We start from the raw sequence: 27,633 nt of genomic DNA, 5'->3' as shown, positions 1-27,633 counted from the left end.
TCGGGGGGGGGGGGGGGTATATGGAAACAGTTCCCTGATTTTGCAATTTGAGATTGCTTTATCAGCTCCAGGGTAACCATACAAGCTTATTTGGGCAACAAAAGCTCCCGAAGCTTCATCTACGAACTGTTTACTTTGCCCATTTGTTGGTCTGTCTAGGGAACAGTACTGAACACTTTGATATACGTTCTGACCAATCTTTCCTGACGCAGAGGTCACAGTCTTGGCAGTTTCACAAGACAAGTCTTTTGAAATTTTTGTCCAGTTCCTTTTACAATAGCAGCATTGCCCAAAAATAATTTGGAGTGCACTCAATGCAAAAAGTTTCAAATGGCAACGCAATCGAAATGAAGCAAAGTAAAGGAACAAAAACAGTTAAAGTAGATTTCACATCTGAAAACATGATCAAGATAATTTTTTATGTTTTTGTTGAAACTACACTGCGCTGGCTCGGATTACAAGTTTCAGACAAACGGTATAATGTGTTCACCTATCAATGTGTAATATTCTCTAAAAATCCCGTTTCAGTCGGAAAAAAGGCCAAAGTCTGCAGTGAGGTTCGCTTGCTACAATAAGATTAGGATCAGTGAAGCAAGCTTCGACTAAGATTTTTTTTTGCTCTCAACAGACTATCTAAAAGTGTTTTTCAATTGTTGTTTAACCATACTTCTTTTCTCCTAGGAAAATTTTCCAAGGGGTATTTTTCCTCATTTAGTGGATTTAATTAAAAAAACAGATAAACATTAGGAAAGTTTTAAAAAAATTCTCGGCTTTTTTTATCGAATTATTTCAGTAACGAGTACCGTTGGTCTCGATCAATGTAAAATCTACAAACCAAGTTTGCCTATCGCGAAAATTTTAATCAATATCAAAATCTCGTGTTTCCAGAAGTTGCCGTAGATGAGTATTGAGATACTGCCTGTTTACTATATCTGACAATAACGCTCCTGAACAAAACGAAATTGAACCCATTTACGGTCCATAAAGATTCATTTCCCAAATTGATCAAAATATTTATTTATAGACCACCAAATACCACAATAAAATACAATACCAAATTTATTTAAAAAACAGATTAAAGAATGTGGCCAAATTTACAAAAGCGAAGAAGATTTTTGGTACTACTAATACTACTGGGGTAATAAGATTGTCGTTACAAGCCTAGATGCAGCGAACTGGAAAATTGATCTCAATGTTTGGTTCTTTATGACCTCAATTCAAGTTGTCTTCTATAAAAAGCTGCGGTAGAAGGAGAAACTAACTACATTCAGTTTTTCATCTCAAAAATTTTACATAAAACCAACCTCGAAGAAAATTTTAAATCCAATTTTTTAATGAATGGAGATAAAAATTTACTCATAAATTTGAAAGGTGATAAGATGTAATGTAGGGACTGACATTTGCGACCATAGTTTCAATGCCTTAAAATCTTTTTTATTTCGAACACGCAGATCTAAGCAAGCAAATTATCGGCAAAGTTCAACGTTGAAAAAAATGAAGACTGTGTAAACAAAGAACTGGAGTTGTTTTTCGTTAACAATGAGCTAACGATATCCCAACTGTTTGAAATATCGCTTTATGTAACGTGGTAGCCCTTTGTTAATTTTTTGATCAATTGTCTGAAAGATCCAAGAAACTTTTCAGAACGAAGAAAGATAACTCTAGTCGAAATTTTCGACGAGATAACTCTAGTCGATAACTCTAGTCGAAAGATAACTCTAGAACGAAGAAAGATAACTCTAGTCGAAATTTTCGACGAGATAACTCTAGTCGATAACTCTAGTCGAAAGATAACTCTAGAACGAAGAAAGATAACTCTAGTCGAAATTTTCGACGAGATAACTCTAGTCGATAACTCTAGTCGAAAGATAACTCTAGAACGAAGAAAGATAACTCTAGTCGAAATTTTCGACGAGATAACTCTAGTCGATAACTCTAGTCGAAAGATAACTCTAGAACGAAGAAAGATAACTCTAGTCGAAATTTTCGACGAGATAACTCTAGTCGATAACTCTAGTCGAAAGATAACTCTAGTCGAAACGAAGAAAGATAACTCTAGTCGAAATTTTTAAGAAGTTTTGTAAAGATGACTCCAACACCACTCAGTTGTTGCCATTCTATTAGGAAAGAGATAAAAATTTGCTACTCTTGAAAAGTTTAAGTTGATATCAAATGCCTCAGTTCGTATTGTTTGTTTATGTGATTTAACTCAGGTATTTAAAGCATGATAAAACTGGAACATGAAAACCTTATGAGCAGATGACAAAATACTTGGAACAACGTATTTGAGATAAAAAATAAGGCAGATCATGCATTGTGGTTTGATATGGTTTCAAATTTTTGAAAACAAATTTAGTAAAACCTCAAAAAGTCTGCCATTTTTGTCAAATTTTTCTCGAATCATTCAAAATAGAATGGGAGAACTTTTTGTCTTTTTTGTCTAATTCCTTCGAACTTTTGAACAAAACTTATGAAATAATAAAATCTTAATAATTAATTTTCCTTAGTTTTCCGCTTCGTCAATCTTTTGCGATCTTATTACAATGCCAATACATAAACGGCTCACAGATTTTGACTCATGTTGTTTCGTCCAGGGAACTGTATTATACCTATTTGTATTTATAGGAAGGGTATTGATCCCAGAAAGGGTATTTGATTACACTTAGCTATGGTAATTTGCTTGTTTGAACATTTGGATACCATTGGTTGCTTTTACAAGTACTTTTTCATTTTTTTGTATGAGTAGGGTATAACAGAGGTTACAGCTAAGTATATTATTGCACCGTACTCACGACTCCCCCTGGTACGTCAATTTTGATCGGGGCACATCGACTTCCGTTCTGGCACATCAACCTGGGCTACATTGCCTTTTCAAAAAATGTCAAAAACCAGCGCTGATGATAAATTTTTTTGTTTCAGATTTCTAGACATTTATATCATTGTCACTATATTTGCAAAAGGATAACTGGTGATCACCATTGTGCAGAAAGCTTGACTGAGTAACTTTTTTTAGTGTTTGAAGCTGTTGCGGAGGTCAAAAGTTCAATCTGTAAGCTAAAAAGGTGGCGCTTTAATCAATTTCGTGAACAAAAGCTGAAAATAATTCACAGAAGTAACATGCGCCGTACATTTCAGTCGGCTTTTTTCAAAAACTTCCAGAAAAATGTGCTCTGCATATGGAAAGGTAACATATGGAAAGCAATTTCGCAAATAAACCAATGACAACATTTTCGCTTTTGTGCTTCTTAGGGCACACTCGAAACAGTTCAGTTGCTACTGTTGCAGATCTGGTGTTTTTTAATTTAAATTTTTACACATTTTTATGCAATGCAGAAAAAAATTCTGTTAATTAAGTAAGCTATCAAGCCACTGCGTATCTCATATTTCTAACGGACAGATGTGGTTTTTTGTTCGCATTTTTTTCACAGATCAAAATCCCTTTGACTTTAAGAAATACGAAAAGTGACAATGATTAGAGTTTTTACCCAAACTTATGTTGATAATCTAAGTGAAACTTATCTTTCAGTTTGCATTTTTTTAACGATAGACACTCTAAAGACGTTAAGCGAAGAACTGGAAAAATTCATTCCAGGGTTTTGCAGTTCAGCTTTGGCCTGATCAAAAAGGGCACCACTTGTTATAAGTTTCAATTTTTTGCCCTCCGGAATCAACGATTGAATTTGAGTGTTGACTTCGGAGCTAACGTCTTCTGGAATATCGGCAGTACCTGTACATTGCTGGTTATTCGAAGAACATTTCTCAATTTTATACGTCGAAGTTTGATCGCAATGCTTGTTAAAGACTTCGTCACCAAAATATACATTTTTGGTTATCGACACAGCTGTAACTTCAGCCTTTTGTTCAAACGCGCACAGTATAAACTGAGCTTTTATCGCTCCCGTTTCAGAACCCTGGGTTTGGTCTAGATAACTACAGCCCATGTTTTTGTTATTAACGCCGACACTTATCAGAAAGGTGTTCTTTAGTAATTCGTCAAGCTTTAATTCTGCATTTCCGTCGCTCTTTTTACAGTCGTCGATAATTTTTTTGTCAGCTCCAGCATACTTGAAGTTTTTGACTTGATCAAGCCAAGCATGTACAGATTCCTTGATGAAGGACTCCTGGTTTTTTGTAGTTGATAGATCTGTGACGCAATAGGATACTTGTGCCCATATTAGGTTCTGAGTTGCGTCATTGGCCGTTTTGCCTTCAGCCGTGGCTGTTGTTGCGCATCCGACATCAGCTAAAGCTGAAATATGGGACATTATTGCGATGTATTCAGACAAAGTATCGTCCATTGCGCCTCATTTATTCAGATAAATAGTCCACTTAAGACCACAATTAATTAGGGTTATTGAAAAAAATGAACAAATTATTTCCAATTAGTTCATTAATCTGAAGCAATTGAGTAATTCAAAAAGCCACCTGCTGTGTTCGGGTACCAAAAAATGAGCGCTAATCGACATATCGATTAAAAGCACACATACAAAACATAGCCGGCAGATTGCCGGAAAATAGCCACGATAGACGCTTGTGGCCTTCCATGAATTGAAACAACTAAGGAAATAAGACAGACAGATCGACCACCAGTCCTTCGATAGACCACTAGATTTTTTTGGGTTATATTATGACTGTCAATTTTATGACACATACGCACTTTAAAGAAAAAGCCCTAAAAGCTTTTTCAAAATTGGTATTCAAAATCAAAAACTCAAGACTAATAATCAAGGATTAGGGCATATTAGTTTGGCACTACTTAGATGCACACTAGTAAAGGTTAATAAAATTTAAAGTTCCATGAGTTCAGAAGTCATTTTGTTGAGTTAGGTAGGTCACGCAAATGACCTAAAAGCAGAAATGACGTCACGTACACAAATTTTAACTGCAAAGCTGTAGAAGTCACTGAAGTCATTGAAAAAATCAATTCCAAGAAGTCAGGTCGTAAGAATCATTGACGGAAACACAAATTAAAAAACATAGCGGGACAAGTCCTGAAATACAATCCAAAGATTTGAATGGAAAAATGATTAAAGAACTAATATACCTGACCAAAAGATCAATTGAATAATCCCAGCCAAAGAGAAAAAATAGTAGTTGTGGAATTAAAATAATCAAACTAAAAAAATCATTGCTAAGACTCTTGAAGATTTTACCTAGAAGACAAAATCTGATACAAATAAATATATTTATTTACTCACGCACAAGGCTTGAAGGCGATCAATTTGCCCCAAAGATAGATAAAATCGAGAAAAATGACAGAAACATCAAAAAGCTGAAAAGTATAAAATTTCTAAGTTTTGCTGAAAATGTTCAAAACCAATTTTTTATTGGAGTGCTGTCTAGTACCCCATCTGCAAAATTTAAAAAGATTTCGTTGGCCAGCAACGATCCTTAAAATTCATAAAATTACAAAAAATTCAAATCTTGCTAAACTTTGTAATATTAATATCTTTAGAACCATTTTTTGTCTCCAGGGACTATTCAGTATCCCTATTTCAGGCCTTAAATAGTTTCACTGGGTCATAGGGATCGATAAATATGGAAAATTATAACAAATTTCAGAAACTTATAAAAGAATCAATTTTTATCAAAATATTGCAAAAGTTCGTGATACCGAAAAGCTGAAGAACATTCCATTACTCCAGCAACAATGGAGTAACATTCTATCAAATCCTTATCGAAATTGCCTGACCACTTAGGCCAAAAAGGCAACAAAAGACAAATATTTTACAAAAAAAAATTGAAAATTGCAAATTTCAAAAATTAACCAAACAGTTGCTCAATTCGTGACATTAGAAAATCAAAATCTATTTTTTTGCCCCCAGAAGCAATGAACTAAGCTACTATCAAACACCAGAGGAGAATCCTTTGTCCTTGAAGCTGGAGAAACCTAAATGACAAAAAATTTTCAAAATTTGAAAAATTTTTTTTGAATATGTTGAAAATTATTCCATTACCCCTAGAAACTCTGCAATAACCCCTTGTCAAACACTAGAGGAGGTTCCTTGATCTTAGGGCTGAAAAACTCAAAACAGAAATTTTCAAAACACTTGTAAAAAATTGCAAAATTAGCATAGAATTGCGTGTTTATGTTTGGAGTACCATCACATACAGCTCTTAAAATAGTCATAAAAAAAATTTTGTCTAGCTCAAAGTCATAAAAAGGTGTAAAAACATTTTACAAATATAAAAGAAAAGACAGAGCACCAATACAATCCAATTCCTGGATTGTAAAATCCGCGATGTCCCCAATAATAGACGCTATCGCTTCGCGGCTATTCAGAAAGTTAGACCCTTGCGTCTTGCAGAAATTGACCAGCAAGATCAGATGGTGCCCAGGTTGTGGTCCTTGTTTAAAATCACTGCTGAAAAAACCCAACCAGGGTCCTCTTGCTCGTAAAAATACCCAGACATGAAGAAATTGCTCCGTGTTGGCGCCAACTCAAATCAACAACAAGTTTGAACGAAAAATTGAACACCCAACCCCCCCCCCCGGCGATTTTGGGAGTTGAAAACCTGAGGAACCTGAGGTAATATACTCGCGGTCAGAGTAACTTCTAATCTATCCATGGACCCAATAACGTTATGGCATCATACCCACAAGTGTGGCTATTAGCACTTGTATGGTGCAAAATTGGTATTTTTCGATATTTTTTCATTTATTGTTAAAATTCCTAATTGGTTTTTTCATGATACTTTAGGTGTTCATTTAAGATCATATATCTCACATTTGAGGCATTTAATACTAAATAGTAACCATCTGTGCTTATGTCAAAAAAGCAGATACTGCAGTAAAGTGACATACATTATGTAAACATTGACTTAAATCACTTTACTTGATTGAATAATCATAAACATGTAACAATAATGTCATAAAAGATATTTACCTGATTAATTACTTCAACCCAATTGTTTGAATAGTGGAACTATATTGTTCTTGGAACCATTAAAAACTGTTACAATGAGTAGTTGGCTCTCAGATTGGACTATAATTTGTTTCTTCATCAAATTCAATCTTTTAATGCTAAGCTTTTGCTAGATCTGAACATCTCCCGAGTTTTAAATTGGTTGAGCTTTCTTGTCAAGAAGTTAGCAACTTTACTAACACTGGCTGGAGCAAAACGAACAAGATCGAAAATAGATTATCACTAAGGATATTCTTATCTTCAATCAAAATTAAAGTTACACTCCTTTTAATACTTCTGAGCAACTAATTGTTTCCACGAGATTATTAGACAATCGAACTCAGTGAAAAACAAGGCCGGCGTAGAGCTCGAGAAGCAGACTATGATATTTCGGTTCCGCTGAGGTTCTTTAGCAGCCGGAACACCCTGGCATGCAACGAATGATCACCGACTGATATAGTGATTGCTGTCGTGGCAGTTAAATATTTGGAATCACTGCCAATTGTCAAAGTCAGCAGTGAATAGCTTGCAGCTTCTGTTATAAAAAGAGAAACTAGAACTTCATGCAAAAAGTGCCTCATTTAAGCTAAAAAAACTTCCGTTAAAACAGTTCGTTTACGCCATCAGCTCTTTTGTTATATGTGAACAATATTCTTTAGTTGGTGATCAAAAGTTTCGTTTCAGCGCCTCAGACTGAAAAACAATTTTTTTGCTCACGAGGTAAAGAAAACTGTTCAAATATAACAGTAGAGCTGATGACTTATCGACTAAATTGAGATGTTTCTACCACGAATTTTTTCAGTTAAAATACGGTTCTTTTTGAGCTTAAAAATTGTTATGAAAAAGGGTTACACACAAGTGTTCTAATTAAGCGCTACCGTTTATCGTATCTCCTTTTTAGGTTTTTTTGTTTCGATAAGCTCTTTAGAACCGATTTTTATTACGTAGAAGAATTGTTGTGTCGAACAGCAAAAAAATTCCATTGTTATGGGTTAAAACCATAAAAAAGGCGTAACTGTAGGTATTTGTTAACGCAATATAGCTTAACATTTAACTTGAAAAAGTTGAATCTTTCTAAATGAAGACCCAACTTAGCGGAGCTAGAGCTTGTGTACGCAAACCCCCATCCCCCACCCCACCACCACCTGCGCCAATCTTTGCTGTAGTTATATCATACGAGGAGGACATTTTCGCGGGGCGGGTCGATTAGGGGAAAAGATCCCAAAAATGAACACAAAATTTTACCTTTGACTTCCGTTGAAGCTTTTGTCTTGGTTGCGTCCTGATCAGTTGCGGCTTCTGTCATTTCTGGAATTGCCGCTTTCAGTTTTGCGGCCACATCTGCTGTGACGTCATTTGCTCCTCCGCCGCCAGTATTAGGGGTACACTTTTCACTACTGCTTGTGCAGACAGGTATGTTGTACGTTGCACAGTTAGTGGTGAAAAATTGCTTACTGAGAGCAAACTGTTTCCTGGTATATATTCGAAAATCTCCATTACAGACAACTGATCATAAGATTCACCCCTCCCCCCACACCCTTGTAAGACTCTTACAAGATATTACAAGATTACTGTCGGAGTTGGACTAGAGCCCCCCCCCCCACACCCACACCCCCACTCCCTCTCTCTCTCTCTCTCTCTCACACACGCACACACATGCACACACACATACACACACACACACACACACACACACACGCATAGACACACACACACACACACACACACACACACACACACATTTTCATTGTAAAATATTCAATCATTAACCTGTGCATGCTTGGAAGGGTTGATAATGGGAGAGAGTCTTAATGATAAAAATGGACGATTTAACTCCATGCCAAAAAAGGAAACAGCTGCCTGAAAAACACGGCCTTAGTGATGGAATCAGCAGTCAGATCGGCTGTCTGTTTAAGAAAACAATCTAAATATTGTCCCTTTTTAGCTTTATCTGTTTCCTCTTTCATATAAAAACACGTAGCGTCCGGCGTGTTCATTCCGCCAATAGCTAAGAACACATTTTTCTTCAAATCGTCCAATTCAACTTCGGGTTGGTTTTGCCCGTCCAAACATTCAGACACGATCTTTTTGTCAGCTCCTGCGTACTTGTACGTTCCAACGGAGGTAGTGTCAGTCCACTTTGTAATAGCGTCTGTACTCAAACCTTCTCCGTTTTCAGAGCTTCTGCAAAAAAAACTGAATCTGTTCTGTTTAGGGCCCCCGTTTAGTATTACTTTCGGGCTCACGTGTTATGTTCTTGCATAGTGACGTGCTATAACATATCACTTTTATAGCGTGGTCATAGAAAAATAATAGGACCGAAAAAGAATAAATCCAAACAAAGAGGCGATCGCACATAATGTTCAGACCCCGCTCATCCACATTTTTGGCATAATTGTCTACCAAATGAGGATCAGATAGAAAACCCCCAACTCAAGTATTTTTCAAGAAAAGATTGGTGTATGAACAAACAGATCGCCTGCGAAGCAAATATCTCAGTAAAAATGTATCAATCGAATTAGATTGATGATTTCTGCCATTATTAGTCAAGACAAACATCAAAATCAAACAACAACAACAAGCATTAATTACATCCAAAACTTTGTTCAATTAAAAAAAAATAATTAATAAGAAAGTCAAAATAGCGTCAGATAAAACTGAGACCAAACAAAACAACTGGTACATCATTCGAACAGATATGGGACCAGTCCATAATAAGGCTCGGTAAAAAGATAGACTAAAAAGAACAAAAATGGCAAAATTAAATAAAATTCGGTTATATTTTTAAAACAAATTATTCCAAATTAATAAAAACCACAGATAACAACTGAAAAAATCTATCAAACTTATGATTATTTATGCTTCTGTTGGATTAGCACCTGTCATCATTCAATTTTTTATGCGGTTGCAAAAAGAACAACAAATAGAGATAACAAACTAAAATTCAATTAAAACCTGCGAGAAAACGCCGTTGAAGACGTATAACCAAAATTTGACACTCAATATGTGTTTAATGGCGCCTTCTCCCGATGTCAATAATGTGTTATCTGACTTTTACTCAAGGAGACTAGGTAACAAGTAGACAAAAATATTCTGCGAAATAGAGTAGTGATTTTGCTTTATTTTCGAGAAAATATAAATTTAAAGTCATGAAAGCCATTAGCTACAAAATGAGGAATCTCAATAAGATCAAATATTTGTCCAAACGAAGCACTTGGTAGCAGCACTTATCCAAAAACTGTCTTACGTCAACAAAAAGAACGTCAAATTTGACAAAAACCAAAAATTAATTCACTTTTTTATAAAAAGAACCCGAGTCGAACCGATGAATTTATAGCGAATTCTTTAAAAACATTAGTAGATGTAAAACAAATTCTTTTTGGCAACTTCCTTGACACCAATAATGTCATATATGACCTGTAATTAACGAGACTAGGTAACAAATGAAAAATTAAAAAGGAAAATTGCGAAATTAAAAAGTGTTTTTTGTCATGAAAGCCATCAACTGTCTACAAACAAAGGAATGTCAGCTAAGATGTTTTTCTAAAAAAAGCCAATGAAATTTGTCAGTGTGAATGAAATTTCTTACAAAAAAAGGGTAAAAAAAAACGAGAGTTGAAAATTTTGAAAATTTCAATTTCCTTTCTAGAAATGGTGTCGAAGCCGTTAAGACAAAAATCTTCATTTTTAAGGATTTTGATATGTTCAATTGTGCATGGTTTTGAAGGCCAATTCAGTGATACATTAACTGTAAATATGGCGACAAACTGACAAATCGACAAAACGTGACAATCGGGCAAATGCCTAAAATTATGAAAGAAAGGAGAAATCTAGTTGTACCAAAGCCAGGAAACCATAAATTAAAGCGTACAACCTTAATAAAGATTAAAATTTAATTCAGTAGCAAGAATTATCTTTCTTTTTTGCTGACACTGATCTAAGAGTTGAGCGTTCGAATTAGAAAAACTAGACTCTTTTAATTGGAGCTGCTTAGGAAGCCAATTGGACCTATCACAAGTGAGCTTCGGTTTGAATTGTTCTGCTGTTTATTTAAAAAAAAATCGAAATTTTGTTAAGAAAAAAGACGGACTGTATTTGGAGTGTAACAAGCCAAGATTGGTACAAAACTAGCCACCTTGCTAATGTTTTTCTCCAATTAGGATCACTTAATTTTTTTCAAATGTAACGATATAGATAATTTAATAGTTAAAAAATTAAAAATGAATGCTATGTTTTTGATAATTATCGAGTAAAGTTAGCAAAAAAAAGGCAAAGTGCTAATGACAGAGCACTCTTAAAAGAAGAGGAAATAGAACTAGCCTCTTAGGAATTTACAAAGACTGTGTTAGCGGTTTTTGGTAAGAATTGCCCGCAAAATTAATCAAAGTATACTAAAGAAGCTAATTTTGTGCTATTTGTAATGAAAAAGCTGAATTTGGAAATATTTAGCCAAAACTTTTGCCAAAAAATTAAATAAAATAGTCTGTTGTCTTTAAAAATAAGATCAACAACACTATTCCTAACAACTTTATCATATTTTGGCAAAATTGACAAAATTTAAGGCAATGATTCCGGAAAATGTAAATAATAATAACGCAAATCGGTCTAATATTCAAAAACGTTTAAACATCAATAACTTGCTGTAGAAAACGGAGATCAAAAAACCTTTCACAACTCTCTATGATGAATATATCGATCGGTCAAAATTGACTGAACAAAAACCATTTGAGCATATAGTCCCCCCCTCAAGAGGGGTCGGAACAAAAATGAGATCATTAGTTGTCTTTCCCATTGCATCTATCTCACTCCATATTTTAGCCCCCATTAAGGTGTATTTACAGTAACTTGAGGGGTGTCTGGAAGGGCTATGCGCTCGATGTTCAACGAGCGAGAGTGTATAATGTAGGTCAAGTTTATTAAGTCTGTCAGCGGCGCTATATCTAACGGAATATTTCACACTATAGCTCCTAGATAAAGAGACCTAGAGCAGTATCCAACTCATACAAATAATTAGCTACCATTTGAAGAACTCAAGAAAACCTAATTTGCAACAGTTAAACTCGTGACTTCTTTTTAAGGCAATTGTAGCAAGATCAAAATAAACAAAGCATAGAAACTCGTCATATCAATCAAACACTTGAAAACAATCTCTCAAAAATGAAAATTGTTCAAATTCTGTTCTCATATTCTACACAAAATAGTTTGAAACTATTTCATGCCAGACAACTACTTGCTTTTGACTGTCTTTAGAACATCAGCATCAAGTATAATTTAATTTTTTATTGAAAAAAATTCGATTGTAGTAGGAATCGCTCTCGAGTACATAGTTCATGATCTTTGAATTAAAAAGAAAACAAGTGAAAGTCAATAACAGGTTCTGTCAGCTATCGCTATTGCAGCAATTAAAAGTATCTATTAAATCATGCATATAAAATATATAAAATAAATATATAAATATAAAATAATAATCAAAAATATAATAAAATAATAATAGTAATGTAATGATATTATAAAATATTATATAATATAATATTTAAAAAGTCAAAAACAGATAACAATTTGGATTTAGTTCTTCAACACTATTTGTATGTTACTAATTTTTTGGGCTCCGCTATAGATATTGATCGGCAAAAATTGGCTTAACAAACAAAAGCGGGACGGGTGTAAAGTTCCCAGCCCCCTTTCATTGGGGTTAGAAAAAAAAGCCCTGTTATGTTTGGTTTTAAGAATACAATGATACCAGCTTTCTCTTGATAAGTATTTAACAAAAAACAAAAATATACTAGAATGAAATGGCTTCTTTTGTTTTTGCCTAAAAACGATTTAAAAACATTGTTGACAACAACAACTATCTAACACTTTTAAAACCAAAACTCTGTGCACCGATAAATGCATACAAAAACAAGGAGGCTCTGTAATGTGCAGCTGTACATAATATTCCAACCCCGCTCATTCACATTTTTGCTTAATTGTTTTTTGACAGAGAAAACAGAAAACTCTCCGAAAAATCTCAAAAAAATTACATTTATCTTAAAAAATAATTGGTGTATGAATACAAATAGTTGCTTTAAACTCAAACATGCAAACGAATTGCTGAAGACCGTTTAAGAGGGCCGATGAAAAGGCCAATAACAAGAAAACAAGAAAAGACAAACAAAATCAAATAACAAAGCCAAACATTAATTACGACCAAAACTCAATGAGTTTTTTCTTCCAAAAAAAAACATTGAACAAAATCAAATTAGCATCAAATAAAGATTAAATTGAACAAATAAACTTGTAATTCACTAAAGAAAAATATCCGACCAGACCTTAATAACACTAGTTGACAAATAGACAAAAAAGAACAAAAATGTTTTTTTAAAAAACGTTGAAATTTGTTGAAAAAAAAACAAAAACATTTGAAGTGATGAAAACCATAAACTATCAACAAAAATCTTTAAACACGTCCATTTATACTCCAGAAGAAACCATTGATACCTCTCATAATCCAGATTATGTTTTACGAGTAATAAAGAAAAAAAACTACTCCGAGAACAAGGAAAAAAATTTTCATTAAAATTTGCTTAATGTTTTTGTCCAATCCGTTGCATTTCTAAAGCTATAGTTCTAAATTAAACTTACAAATACATAATTGGACTTGCATTCAATGCCAATGCCGTTTGTATTTATTTTGCATATGTGTCAAATCGCCAAAAACTAAACTCAAAAAAAATCCGGTCATGAATTCATAAACAACAAAAAAAGTATGAAAGCTCTCGTAAAATAAAAGCCAGAAACCCATTATTTTAATCATCAATCCACTACTTTAAAAATGAAAGAAAAATTCAAAAGAAGGATTTGCTTTTGATGAAACTAAGCTAAAATGAACAAAATTAAGATCATAAAAAATCAGAATTTTTTTTAAAATGATACTTTTAAAACAAGAAGGTACGAAGTCATAAAGACCAATAAATATGGTTTTCAACCAGTTACAAATTTCATTTCCTTCTTCATAGGAAACCACCTGTGGTAATCTAGAATATGAAATAGGACTGCAAAAAAACGACAAATAGAGGTTAAAGACAAACATCAAAAATGCACTAAAGGTTTGCCAGAAAACCGTGCCGAATTAAATTTTTCACTAAGAACAACCAATTTGTACAAACCAAACCTCAAGGTTGGATGCAAATTGGACATGTCATTATCGAGACTAAGTCTTAACAGTACAAAATAACAACAAATAAAGAACCCAAAACTTTAAAAAGCAACAATTTTTTGGAACAAAAGTGTTGAAGACAAAAAACTCTGAGCTTTCAAATAAATTTTATATTTTCAGTGGACCTTATTTGCACGTAAAAAAAGTTTTGTCGTCAATTGAGCAATAAAATGAAATCATTCCAGTGTAATAGGGTCGGTTACTTAATTTAAAAGAAGCAAAAAAGCGGAAAAAAAACATCAAAGAAATTAGGAATAGCGACCTGTGCAATTCAATCCTGATCTGACAAAAATTAGCCCTGACAATACTGTAGTCCTTCTAAATAATTAATTGTTCCAATAGTTATTGAAATAGATCATTTTACGAAAAAAAAACAATACAAAAAATTTACTGACAATTTTTTTTCTAATTAGTGGGTTAAATTGCAAAAAAGCAAACTTTTAATCTCAGAAAACTCAATTACCAAGCAAACGTAAAAGTAGACATTGTTTGGAGTCTGAGATGGTTTTGTCAGCAGGTTTTAGGTTTGTACTTCCGGTTAGCTCAAAAACAATATGCTGTAGAAGTGCATTATGGTAAAATTATTAGTGTGGCTATTAGCACTTGTATGGTGCAAAACTGGTATTTTTCGATGTTTTGTCATTTATTGTTAAATTTCCTAATTGTTTATTTCATGAGACTTTAGGTGTTCATTTAAGATCATATACCTTACAATTGAGGCATTTAATGCTAAAAAATAACCATTTGTGCTGGTGTCAAAAAAACAGATACTGCGGTAATGTGACATATATTATGTAAGCATTGACTTAAATCACTTTATTTGATTGAATAATCATAAAAATGTAACAATAATGTCATAAAAGATATTTACCTGATTAATTACTTCAACCCAATTGTTTGAATAGTGGAACTACATTGTTTTTGGAACCATTAAAAACTGTTACAATGAGCAGTTGGCTCTCAGATTGGACTATAATTTTTTTCTTCATCAAATTTAATCTTTTAATGCTAAGCTTTTGCTAGATCTGAACCTCTTCCGAGTTTTAAGTTGGTTGAGCTTTCTTGTCAAGAAGTTAGCAACTTTACTAACACTGGCTGGAGCAAAACAAACAAGATCGAAAATAGATTATCACTAAGGATATTCTTATCTTCAATCAAAAATAAAGTTACACACCTTTTAATACTTCTGAGCAACTAATTGTTTCCACGAGATTATTAGACAATCGGACTCAGTGAAAAACCAGGCCGGCGTAGAGCTCGAGAAGCAGACTATGATATTTCGGTTCCGCTGAGGTTCTTTAGCAGCCGGAACACCCTGGCATGCAACGAATGATCACCGACTGATATAGTGATTGCTGTCGTGGCAGTTAAATATTTGGAATCACTGCCAATTGTCAAAGTCAGCAGTGAATAGCTTGCAGCTTCTGTTATAAAAAGAGAAACTAGAACTTCATGCAAAAAGTGCCTCATTTAAGCTAAAAAAAACTTCCGTTAAAACAGTTCGTTTACGCCATCAGCTCTTTTGTTATATGTGAACAATATTCTTTAGTTGGTGATCAAAAGTTTCGTTTCAGCGCCTCAGACTGAAAAACAACTTTTTTTGCTCACGAGGTAAAGAAAACTGTTCAAATATAACAGTAGAGCTGATGATTTATCGACTAAATTGAGATGTTTTTACCACGAATTTTTTCAGTTAAAATACGGTTCTTTTTGAGCTTAAAAATTGTTATGAAAAAGGGACACACAAGTGTTCTAATTAAGCGCTACCGTTTATCGTATCTCCTTTTTAGGTTTTTTGTTTCGATAAGCTCTCTAGAACCGATTTTTATTACGTAGAAGAATTCTTGTGTCGAACAGCAAAAAAGTTCCGTTGTTATGAGTTAAAACCATAAAAAGGCGTAACTGTAGGTATTTGTTAACGCAATATAGCTTAACATTTAACTTGAAAAATTGGAATCTTTCTAAATGAAGACCCAACTTAGCGGAGCTAAAGCTTGTGTACGCAAACCCCCATCCCCCAACCCACCACCACCTCCGCCAATCTTTGCTGTAGTTATATCATACGAGGAGGACATTTTCGCGGGGCGGGTCGATTAGGGGAAAAGATCCCAAAAATGAACACAAAATTTTACCTTTGACTTCCGTTGAAGCTTTTGTCTTGGTTGCGTCCTGATCAGTTGCGGCTTCTGTCATTTCTGGAATTGCCGCTTTCAGTTTTGCGGCCACATCTGCTGTGACGTCATTTGCTCCTCCGCCGCCAGTATTAGGGGTACACTTTTCACTACTGCTTGTGCAGACAGGTATGTTGTACGTTGCACAGTTAGTGGTGAAAAATTGCTTACTGAGAGCAAACTGTTTCCTGGTATATATTCGAAAATCTCCATTACAGACAACTGATCATAAGATTCACCCCTCCCCCCACACCCTTGTAAGACTCTTACAAGATATTACAAGATTACTGTCGGAGTTGGACTAGAGCCCCCCCCCACACCCACACCCCCACTCCCTCTCTCTCTCACACACGCACACACATGCACACACACATACACACACACACACACACACACACACGCATAGACACACACACACACACACACACATTTTCATTGTAAAATATTCAATCATTAACCTGTGCATGCTTGGAAGGGTTGATAATGGGAGAGAGTCTTAATGATAAAAATGGACGATTTAACTCCATGCCAAAAAAGGAAACAGCTGCCTGAAAAACACGGCCTTAGTGATGGAATCAGCAGTCAGATCGGCTGTCTGTTTAAGAAAACAATCTAAATATTGTCCCTTTTTAGCTTTATCTGTTTCCTCTTTCATATAAAAACACGTAGCGTCCGGCGTGTTCATTCCGCCAATAGCTAAGAACACATTTTTCTTCAAATCGTCCAATTCAACTTCGGGTTGGTTTTGCCCGTCCAAACATTCAGACACGATCTTTTTGTCAGCTCCTGCGTACTTGTACGTTCCAACGGAGGTAGTGTCAGTCCACTTTGTAATAGCGTCTGTACTCAAACCTTCTCCGTTTTCAGAGCTTCTGCAAAAAAAACTGAATCTGTTCTGTTTAGGGCCCCCGTTTAGTATTACTTTTGGGCTCACGTGTTATGTTCTTGCATAGTGACGTGCTATAACATATCACTTTTATAGCGTGGTCATAGAAAAATAATAGGACCGAAAAAGAATAAATCCAAACAAAGAGGCGATCGCACATAATGTTTAGACCCCGCTCATCCACATTTTTGGCATAATTGTCTACCAAATGAGGATCAGATAGAAAACCCCCAACTCAAGTATTTTTCAAGAAAAGATTGGTGTATGAACAAACAGATCGCCTGCGAAGCAAATATCTCAGTAAAAATGTATCAATCGAATTAGATTGATGATTTCTGCCATTATTAGTCAAGACAAACATCAAAATCAAACAACAACAACAAGCATTAATTACATCCAAAACTTTGTTCAATTAAAAAAAAATAATTAATAAGAAAGTCAAAATAGCGTCAGATAAAACTGAGACCAAACAAAACAACTGGTACATCATTCGAACAGATATGGGACCAGTCCATAATAAGGCTCGGTAAAAAGATAGACTAAAAAGAACAAAAATGGCAAAATTAAATAAAATTCGGTTATATTTTTAAAACAAATTATTCCAAATTAATAAAAACCACAGATAACAACTGAAAAAATCTATCAAATTTATGATTATTTATGCTTCTGTTGGATTAGCACCTGTCATCATTCAATTTTTTATGCGGTTGCAAAAAGAACAACAAATAGAGATAACAAACTAAAATTCAATTAAAACCTGCGAGAAAACGCCGTTGAAGACGTATAACCAAAATTTGACACTCAATATGTGTTTAATGGCGCCTTCTCCCGATGTCAATAATGTGTTATCTGACTTTTCCTCAAGGAGACTAGGTAACAAGTAGACAAAAATATTCTGCGAAATAGAGTAGTGATTTTGCTTTATTTTCGAGAAAATATAAATTTAAAGTCATGAAAGCCATTAGCTACAAAATGAGGAATCTCAATAAGATCAAATATTTGTCCAAACGAAGCACTTGGTAGCAGCACTTATCCAAAAACTGTCTTACGTCAACAAAAAGAACGTCAAATTTGACAAAAACCAAAAATTAATTCACTTTTTTATAAAAAGAACCCGAGTCGAACCGATGAATTTATAGCGAATTCTTTAAAAACATTAGTAGATGTAAAACAAATTCTTTTTGGCAACTTCCTTGACACCAATAATGTCATATATGACCTGTAATTAACGAGACTAGGTAACAAATGAAAAATTAAAAAGGAAAATTGCGAAATTAAAAAGTGTTTTTTGTCATGAAAGCCATCAACTGTCTACAAACAAAGGAATGTCAGCTAAGATGTTTTTCTAAAAAAAGCCAATGAAATTTGTCAGTGTGAATGAAATTTCTTACAAAAAAAGGGTAAGTAAAAACGAGAGTTGAAAATTTTGAAAATTTCAATTTCCTTTCTAGAAATGGTGTCGAAGCCGTTAAGACAAAAATCTTCATTTTTAAGGATTTTGATATGTTCAATTGTGCATGGTTTTGAAGGCCAATTCAGTGATACATTAACTGTAAATATGGCGACAAACTGACAAATCGACAAAACGTGACAATCGGGCAAATGCCTAAAATTATGAAAGAAAGGAGAAATCTAGTTGTACCAAAGCCAGGAAACCATAAATTAAAGCGTACAACCTTAATAAAGATTAAAATTTAATTCAGTAGCAAGAATTATCTTTCTTTTTTGCTGACACTGAGCTAAGAGTTGAGCGTTCGAATTAGAAAAACTAGACTCTTTTAATTGGAGCTGCTTAGGAAGCCAATTGGACCTATCACAAGTGAGCTTCGGTTTGAATTGTTCTGCTGTTTATTTAAAAAAAAATCGAAATTTTGTTAAGAAAAAAGACGGACTGTATTTGGAGTGTAACAAGCCAAGATTGGTACAAAACTAGCCACCTTGCTAATGTTTTTCTCCAATTAGGATCACTTAATTTTTTTCAAATGTAACGATATAGATAATTTAATAGTTAAAAAATTAAAAATGAATGCTATGTTTTTGATAATTATCGAGTAAAGTTAGCAAAAAAAGGCAAAGTGCTAATGACAGAGCACTCTTAAAAGAAGAGGAAATAGAACTAGCCTCTTAGGAATTTACAAAGACTGTGTTAGCGGTTTTTGGTAAGAATTGCCCGCAAAATTAATCAAAGTATACTAAAGAAGCTAATTTTGTGCTATTTGTGATGAAAAAGCTGAATTTGGAAATATTTAGCCAAAACTTTTGCCAAAAAATTAAATAAAATAGTCTGTTGTCTTTAAAAATAAGATCAACAACACTATTCCTAACAACTTTATCATATTTTGGCAAAATTGACAAAATTTAAGGCAATGATTCCGGAAAATGTAAATAATAATAACGCAAATCGGTCTAATATTCAAAAACGTTTAAACATCAATAACTTGCTGTAGAAAACGGAGATCAAAAAACCTTTCACAACTCTCTATGATGAATATATCGATCGGTCAAAATTGACTGAACAAAAACCATTTGAGCATATAGTCCCCCCCTCAAGAGGGGTCGGAACAAAAATGAGATCATTAGTTGTCTTTCCCATTGCATCTATCTCACTCCATATTTTAGCCCCCATTAAGGTGTATTTACAGTAACTTGAGGGGTGTCTGGAAGGGCTATGCGCTCGATGTTCAACGAGCGAGAGTGTATAATGTAGGTCAAGTTTATTAAGTCTGTCAGCGGCGCTATATCTAACGGAATATTTCACACTATAGCTCCTAGATAAAGAGACCTAGAGCAGTATCCAACTCATGCAAATAATTAGCTACCATTTGAAGAACTCAAGAAAACCTAATTTGCAACAGTTAAACTCGTGACTTCTTTTTAAGGCAATTGTAGCAAGATCAAAATAAACAAAGCATAGAAACTCGTCATATCAATCAAACACTTGAAAACAATCTCTCAAAAATGAAAATTGTTCAAATTCTGTTCTCATATTCTACACAAAATAGTTTGAAACTATTTCATGCCAGACAACTACTTGCTTTTGACTGTCTTTAGAACATCAGCATCAAGTATAATTTAATTTTTTATTGAAAAAAATTCGATTGTAGTAGGAATCGCTCTCGAGTACATAGTTCATGATCTTTGAATTAAAAAGAAAACAAGTGAAAGTCAATAACAGGTTCTGTCAGCTATCGCTATTGCAGCAATTAAAAGTATCTATTAAATCATGCATATAAAATATATAAAATAAATATATAAATATAAAATAATAATCAAAAATATAATAAAATAATAATAGTAATGTAATGATATTATAAAATATTATATAATATAATATTTAAAAAGTCAAAAACAGATAACAATTTGGATTTAGTTCTTCAACACTATTTGTATGTTACTAATTTTTTGGGCTCCGCTATAGATATTGATCGGCAAAAATTGGCTTAACAAACAAAAGCGGGACGGGTGTAAAGTTCCCAGCCCCCTTTCATTGGGGTTAGAAAAAAAAGCCCTGTTATGTTTGGTTTTAAGAATACAATGATACCAGCTTTCTCTTGATAAGTATTTAACAAAAAACAAAAATATACTAGAATGAAATGGCTTCTTTTGTTTTTGCCTAAAAACGATTTAAAAACATTGTTGACAACAACAACTATCTAACACTTTTAAAACCAAAACTCTGTGCACCGATAAATGCATACAAAAACAAGGAGGCTCTGTAATGTGCAGCTGTACATAATATTCCAACCCCGCTCATTCACATTTTTGCTTAATTGTTTTTTGACAGAGAAAACAGAAAACTCTCCGAAAAATCTCAAAAAAATTACATTTATCTTAAAAAATAATTGGTGTATGAATACAAATAGTTGCTTTAAACTCAAACATGCAAACGAATTGCTGAAGACCGTTTAAGAGGGCCGATGAAAAGGCCAATAACAAGAAAACAAGAAAAGACAAACAAAATCAAATAACAAAGCCAAACATTAATTACGACCAAAACTCAATGAGTTTTTTCTTCCAAAAAAAAACATTGAACAAAATCAAATTAGCATCAAATAAAGATTAAATTGAACAAATAAACTTGTAATTCACTAAAGAAAAATATCCGACCAGACCTTAATAACACTAGTTGACAAATAGACAAAAAAGAACAAAAATGTTTTTTTAAAAAACGTTGAAATTTGTTGAAAAAAAAACAAAAACATTTGAAGTGATGAAAACCATAAACTATCAACAAAAATCTTTAAACACGTCCATTTATACTCCAGAAGAAACCATTGATACCTCTCATAATCCAGATTATGTTTTACGAGTAATAAAGAAAAAAAACTACTCCGAGAACAAGGAAAAAAATTTTCATTAAAATTTGCTTAATGTTTTTGTCCAATCCGTTGCATTTCTAAAGCTATAGTTCTAAATTAAACTTACAAATACATAATTGGACTTGCATTCAATGCCAATGCCGTTTGTATTTATTTTGCATATGTGTCAAATCGCCAAAAACTAAACTCAAAAAAAATCCGGTCATGAATTCATAAACAACAAAAAAAGTATGAAAGCTCTCGTAAAATAAAAGCCAGAAACCCATTATTTTAATCATCAATCCACTACTTTAAAAATGAAAGAAAAATTCAAAAGAAGGATTTGCTTTTGATGAAACTAAGCTAAAATGAACAAAATTAAGATCATAAAAAAAAAAGGATATTTTTTTTAAAATGATACTTTTAAAACAAGAAGGTACGAAGTCATAAAGACCAATAAATATGGTTTTCAACCAGTGACAAATTTCATTTCCTTCTTCATAGGAAACCACCTGTGGTAATCTAGAATATGAAATAGGACTGCAAAAAAACGACAAATAGAGGTTAAAGACAAACATCAAAAATGCACTAAAGGTTTGCCGGAAAACCGTGCCGAATTAAATTTTTCACTAAGAACAACCAATTTGTACAAACCAAACCTCAAGGTTGGATGCAAATTGGACATGTCATTATCGAGACTAAGTCTTAACAGTACAAAATAACAACAAATAAAGAACCCAAAACTTTAAAAAGCAACAATTTTTTGGAACAAAAGTGTTGAAGACAAAAAACTCTGAGCTTTCAAATAAATTTTATATTTTCAGTGGACCTTATTTGCACGTAAAAAAAGTTTTGTCGTCAATTGAGCAATAAAATGAAATCATTCCAGTGTAATAGGGTCGGTTACTTAATTTAAAAGAAGCAAAAAAAGCGGAAAAAAAACATCAAAGAAATTAGGAATAGCGACCTGTGCAATTCAATCCTGATCTGACAAAAATTAGCCCTGACAATACTGTAGTCCTTCTAAATAATTAATTGTTCCAATAGTTATTGAAATAGATCATTTTACGAAAAAAAAAACAATACAAAAAATTTACTGACAATTTTTTTTCTAATTAGTGGGTTAAATTGCAAAAAAGCAAACTTTTAATCTCAGAAAACTCAATTACCAAGCAAACGTAAAAGTAGACATTGTTTGGAGTCTGAGATGGTTTTGTCAGCAGGGTTTAGGTTTGTACTTCCGGTTAGCTCAAAAACAATATGCTGTAGAAGTGCATTATGGTAAAATTACCATGATTATGCCGCTATATATTAACTGGAGCGGGGTGGGGGCTATATTGGGATAGACCCAATTTTTGGATCCAATTGTTCAACTTTCTCTTTAAATTCGTTAAACTTTGTTAAACTTTGTAAAATTAATGATTTTTTGGATCTATTCTGTTACGCCCCCCGCCCCCCGTGTTTTTTATGACCCCCCGTTACAAATTATATGTTGTTATATAGCACGTTACTATGTAAGAAAGTAGCACGTGCGCTTGGAGGTAATAAAAGATTTATGCTCAGTAAGCTGGGGGAGCAAAACAGATTAGATCCGATTTTTTTAAGCAAAACTGACAAAAAATGGGGTCTTTCCCATTATAGCCCCCCCCCACCCCCCAGCCTAGTGGCCAGATAACCTATAGCCCCCCAAACATGGTAATTATACCATAATGGGTGTCTATAATTTCATGGAAGGGCTATAATAGGACAGACCAAAAAATGCGCATAAATGTGAACAAAAACACAATCTAATCCGTCAAATTTTCACAAACTTGTAACCTCGATAACTTCACGCACAAAACGAAATCCAAAAAATCTTTTTAATTCTATATTCTATGCTGGACGGGATTTTTAATGCTACCACTTACAACTCTCTTCGATGAATATATCGATCGGTGAAAATTGACTGAAGGAAAACCATTTGAGTATATAGTTCCTCCCCCACCAAGGTTCTACTTCTTTTCACCCCGATTCATTTAACCCCGCATATTTTAACCCTGTATCTTTTAACCCCTCTATCATTTAACCCCTATATCATTTAACCCCTATATCATTTCACTCCTCTATCATTTCATCCCGCCAATTAAGAGTCGACATTAAAGGCATACTTTGTCATAATTAAGTGGATAACTTAATCCCATGTTCGGTTGTGATAGTTTCATATCAAGCCCCACGGGTCGCTAAGGCATGGCCATGGACAGCAAGGCATTGCCAAATTATTATATTGCTAATTAAATAGTCCTTATTTTACCAAAGATTAAAATCGGGGTGAAATGATAGAGGTTTTAAAAGATAGAGGGATTAAATGATAGAGGGGTGAATAAATCGGGGTTAAATGATAGGGGGTTAAATAAATAGGGGTGAAAAAGCGGGACACCCCCCACCAAGGTGGGTCGGAACAGCAAGTGAGAATTCTGAAACGGAAAAGATCCCTTTGATCAGTTGATCTTTCGTTTTTGCGACATCTTTGTCACAGAATGTCACCACTACATACAGAACTGGAGGCGATCCTGCAGTTTGTCCATTTTTGGAAGTTACTTGGTTTGTGCAGCCAGCGTCTTTCAGAGCTTCAAAACGGACCTCTCAATTCCAAATTTAAACAAAAAATCACGCTTGGATATTCTATCCCCCCAACATTGTTTTCTAAGCCGCCAGTTACAAATTAAGTGCTGTTATAGCACGTTGCTTTGTAAAAAGAAAATAGGGGTGTTCTCATTATAGCCCCCTCCCTCCCTCCCCCCCCCCAACTACGAAAATATAGCCCCCGTAATGGTATAGTTACCATGATTAGGGATGGGCTATAGGTTTTGTGACCACTAAGCGGGGGGGGGGGGGATAATGGCAAAGACCCAAAAATCAAAAATAACACGCTTGAGAGGCGTAAAAATTATATGCTCTCCTAATCGGGGGGGGGGGGGGGGGGGGTGAATAAACCGAATACCAAATAAATTTGGAGCGTCGCAACAATAATATTATAAATTAATTAATGAGTTATAGGTTAGTGAATTGGAAATGAGTGAAACCCGTGATGTCAGCCTGAACATCAGCCTCTAAGTTAGCAGTGTTGGCTGTCATTGAGGACTTGTCTGTAAACTTTGCCTTTATTTCTGTAACAACCAAAGTGGAAACATCTTCCGGAGCTTTTTGTCCATTCTGACATTCCGATACCCAAATAACGACAAGTTTCAGCACAACTTTCAAAAGAATAGAACGAGCAGTAACCATTTTTGTTCTGAAGTATCTAATTGCCCATTAACTTTTGTTGCAATCCAACTCTGTAACTGTTTTCGTAAAACTGTGGTCTTTCCTATTCCCATTCCCTTCTTATGCCCCCTTCCCCAGCATAGTTGCCATATAATGGATAGCCCCCCCCCCCCCCCCCCGAACTATGATATAGGGCTATAATGAGAAAAATGAGTTGAATTCACTGGGTTTGAGCCTATAATAAACCCCTAAGGTTTGATGATACCCCCCCCCCCCCCAACACCTCTAACTCTATAATTTTGTGGGCTATATTTTTGGCTATATTTGTGGGCTATATTTGTGGGCTTATTATTTGGGGGCTATAATTTTATGGCTGGGTTATAATGGGAAAAGCCCAATAACTCCTGGTGTCGTACTGTGGGGTCTTTCCCATTATAGCCCCCCTGAAATTATAGCCCCCCCATTATGGTATAATTACTATGATTGGGATGGGGCTACAGGTTATCTGACCACTAAACTGGGGGGCTATAATGGGAAACACCCGCACTGTGTATATTCAGGTCTGCGTCGTATAACGTTGTTGATTATGTTCTTTAGTAAGATTGTATCTTGGCTTTGTATGTTTCAATTAGGCTAATGATAGATGATAGCTATGAAGGAATCCCTGACTCAGAACCTTGTACGTGAAAACAATTGGATTTTTCACGCTTGTACCCCCCCCCCCTCCCTGGTTAGTGTGTGGATATTATTTCCAACCCCGGACGCACGTGCTATATTTCTACTCAATGATTTTCTATGTAATGGCACGTGCTCGGGGGGGGGGCACAACCTATGGGGGTGCACAAACGGCACAGATCAAAAAAGTATGCAAAAGTTTTTAAAAAGATATTCTGAGTCAGGGTAAACAGACGTGGTTGTGTTGTAACTAAAAATGAGCGTGCCAAATTGGAGTAATTAGTGGGTAATTGTTTACCCGCTTTTATCTGTACACATTGACAAGTAGAAAAATGGGTGGTTTCTTTCTTTTCCTGGTGATTTTAGCAAACCTTGCTACTTTATTACATATGGGCATGGTTTGCAAGCGAGGCCAAAAAAGCAATCCGAGGCTGAAGAGGTCCCGATTGAAACAAATATTAAAAAATACTGATAGCAAAATCAGTAAACGAGCGTATTAAAATAGATTTGTCGGATGTGAGTCACGCTAATCAAAAATACTCGAATGACAAAACAGCTATAGGTACCTAGTAAAAAATGAGAGTTAGATTCACTAGAGTTTGCACAAATCGTTGACCCTGATTAAGGTTCCTTTTTTACGAATTGAACGCTGAATTCAACCCTCAATTATGTAAGATCTACGCTTAAAAACGCAAAATTCTGTAAGATTGGCGGCGAATGCGTTAAATTTTTGTAAAATCTGTTCTTAATTCAACGCAAAACTATGTTACATCTAAGCTGTATTCAGCGCAAAATTATGCAAGTTAATTTCAACGCAAAATTAGCTAAGTTCAACGCTAAATTCAACGGAAATTTATGTAAGATCTACGCGTATCTCAACGCTAAATTATGAAAGATCTACGATAAATTCAAAGCCAAATTATGCAAGATCTATTCTTTGGAACACAAAATTATGTAGGATCAACGCAAAATTCAACGCAAAATGATGTAAGATCAATGCAAAAGTATGAAAGATCTACGCAAAATTATGTAAGACGAACGCTAAATTCAACGCAAAGTTATGTAAAATTGGCGCTCAGGCGTAGATTTTACATAAATTTAACCCAATCAACGCCAATCTTAAATAACTTTGTAATTTTACCGTTGGCACCTCGGCCCGGGGTCGAAAAGCGGTAAATTACCTTTTTTTTAACTGCATTCACCGCATTCACTGCATTTTTTTACATTGCCGCAAATGTCTGCAATGAATATTTGCAAAAAAAACGTTATTTTTTGTGGTAAATTTTTGTAAGAAAAGCGGTGAAATGAGGTGAATTAATTTTTTTCACCCCATTGACCGCAATCATTGAATTTCTTACAGCAATTCACCGATTCATAGCACTTGTTACAAAAATTCACCCAAAAACATCGACCCGGGTGTTTGTCAATTCTGTAAATTTTGTATTTTTTCCTGTAAAAATTGTGCGTCAGTTTTTGAATATCTTTAAGTTGATGTATTGTTTAGACAAGTTGGTAATTTTGTATTTTTGTAGTTGATATCACCATATTGAAATTGGTTTGTGCGTTAAGCATCAAAAACTCATAGTTAAGCAATTTAATTCAAACCAAGGAAAACAAAATAACCACAACAAAACAAAAAAATTGTGTAATGTGAAGATGAACATAAAAGATGCATTTTGTTCCGACCGAATTTAGTTGGGGGTAAGAACTATATAGTCCACTGGGTTTTTTGTTCAGTCAACTTTCGCCGATCGATATACTCGTGGTACAGAATTGTGAGTGGTATCATTAGAAAACTTGTCAGGAGTAGAATTCTAAATTAAAAAGTCTTTTTGATTTTTGCTTCTTTTCTGAAGGGTTAGTGAGGTTCAAAAAATGTGAACGTAAGAATAACTTCCGTTGTTTGGCTTAAATTTTGATCAATTCTGGCTAATAATAAATACGATGAAATTACAAAGATAGTCTCATTGTTTTGAAGTTTAGAGTCAGAAGAGAGCTGATGAATAGTTTAAACCAACTTTTATGTCAAAATTTCCGGCTCAATTTTTAAAAAACAAGCACTTCATAGAAAATTGGCTCAAAAATGTATATTTGATTCACATTTTTTAGTTTGACTGTTGGTGAAGACATCAAAACTGGTGATAAAATATTCTTCTGTTCAGATATGCACTAATTTAGCTCCAGTTCTAAAATATTTTTGGAAATAACTTTTTGCGGTCTTTTGCGACATTAAATCGATACTCGCAAAAAATTGATA

General features: G+C 34.3%; 3 protein-coding genes across 3 annotated transcripts in view; 1 reads left to right on the top strand and 2 right to left on the bottom strand.

Moving 5' to 3' along the window:
• Window positions 1–27,633, bottom strand: part of LOC142344898 (inositol monophosphatase 1-like) — a 599,876-nt gene that overhangs the window by 413,518 nt on the left and 158,725 nt on the right. The gene's annotated exons all lie outside the window — the stretch shown is intronic.
• LOC142345127 (uncharacterized) overlaps window positions 1–27,633 on the top strand; it is an 81,349-nt gene that overhangs the window by 42,774 nt on the left and 10,942 nt on the right. The gene's annotated exons all lie outside the window — the stretch shown is intronic.
• On the bottom strand, window positions 41–25,621 carry LOC142344306 (uncharacterized). The gene is made up of 12 exons (XM_075395894.1): window positions 25,612–25,621; window positions 25,249–25,351; window positions 24,521–24,778; window positions 23,932–24,064; window positions 16,823–17,116; window positions 16,236–16,444; window positions 9,378–9,384; window positions 8,766–9,089; window positions 8,151–8,359; window positions 3,728–4,249; window positions 2,977–3,022; window positions 41–245 (listed from the first exon to the last, which is right to left on the bottom strand). Coding segments are annotated over exons 3-12 (1,947 nt in total). The 5' UTR covers window positions 24,723–24,778; window positions 25,249–25,351; window positions 25,612–25,621; the 3' UTR covers window positions 41–244.

Source organism: Convolutriloba macropyga, chromosome 8 (assembly GCF_964194025.1).
Source record: "Convolutriloba macropyga chromosome 8, txConMacr16.3, whole genome shotgun sequence".
NCBI classification, from domain to species: Eukaryota; Metazoa; Xenacoelomorpha; order Acoela; family Convolutidae; genus Convolutriloba; species Convolutriloba macropyga.
This window is presented reverse-complemented; position numbering and strand designations above follow the sequence as displayed.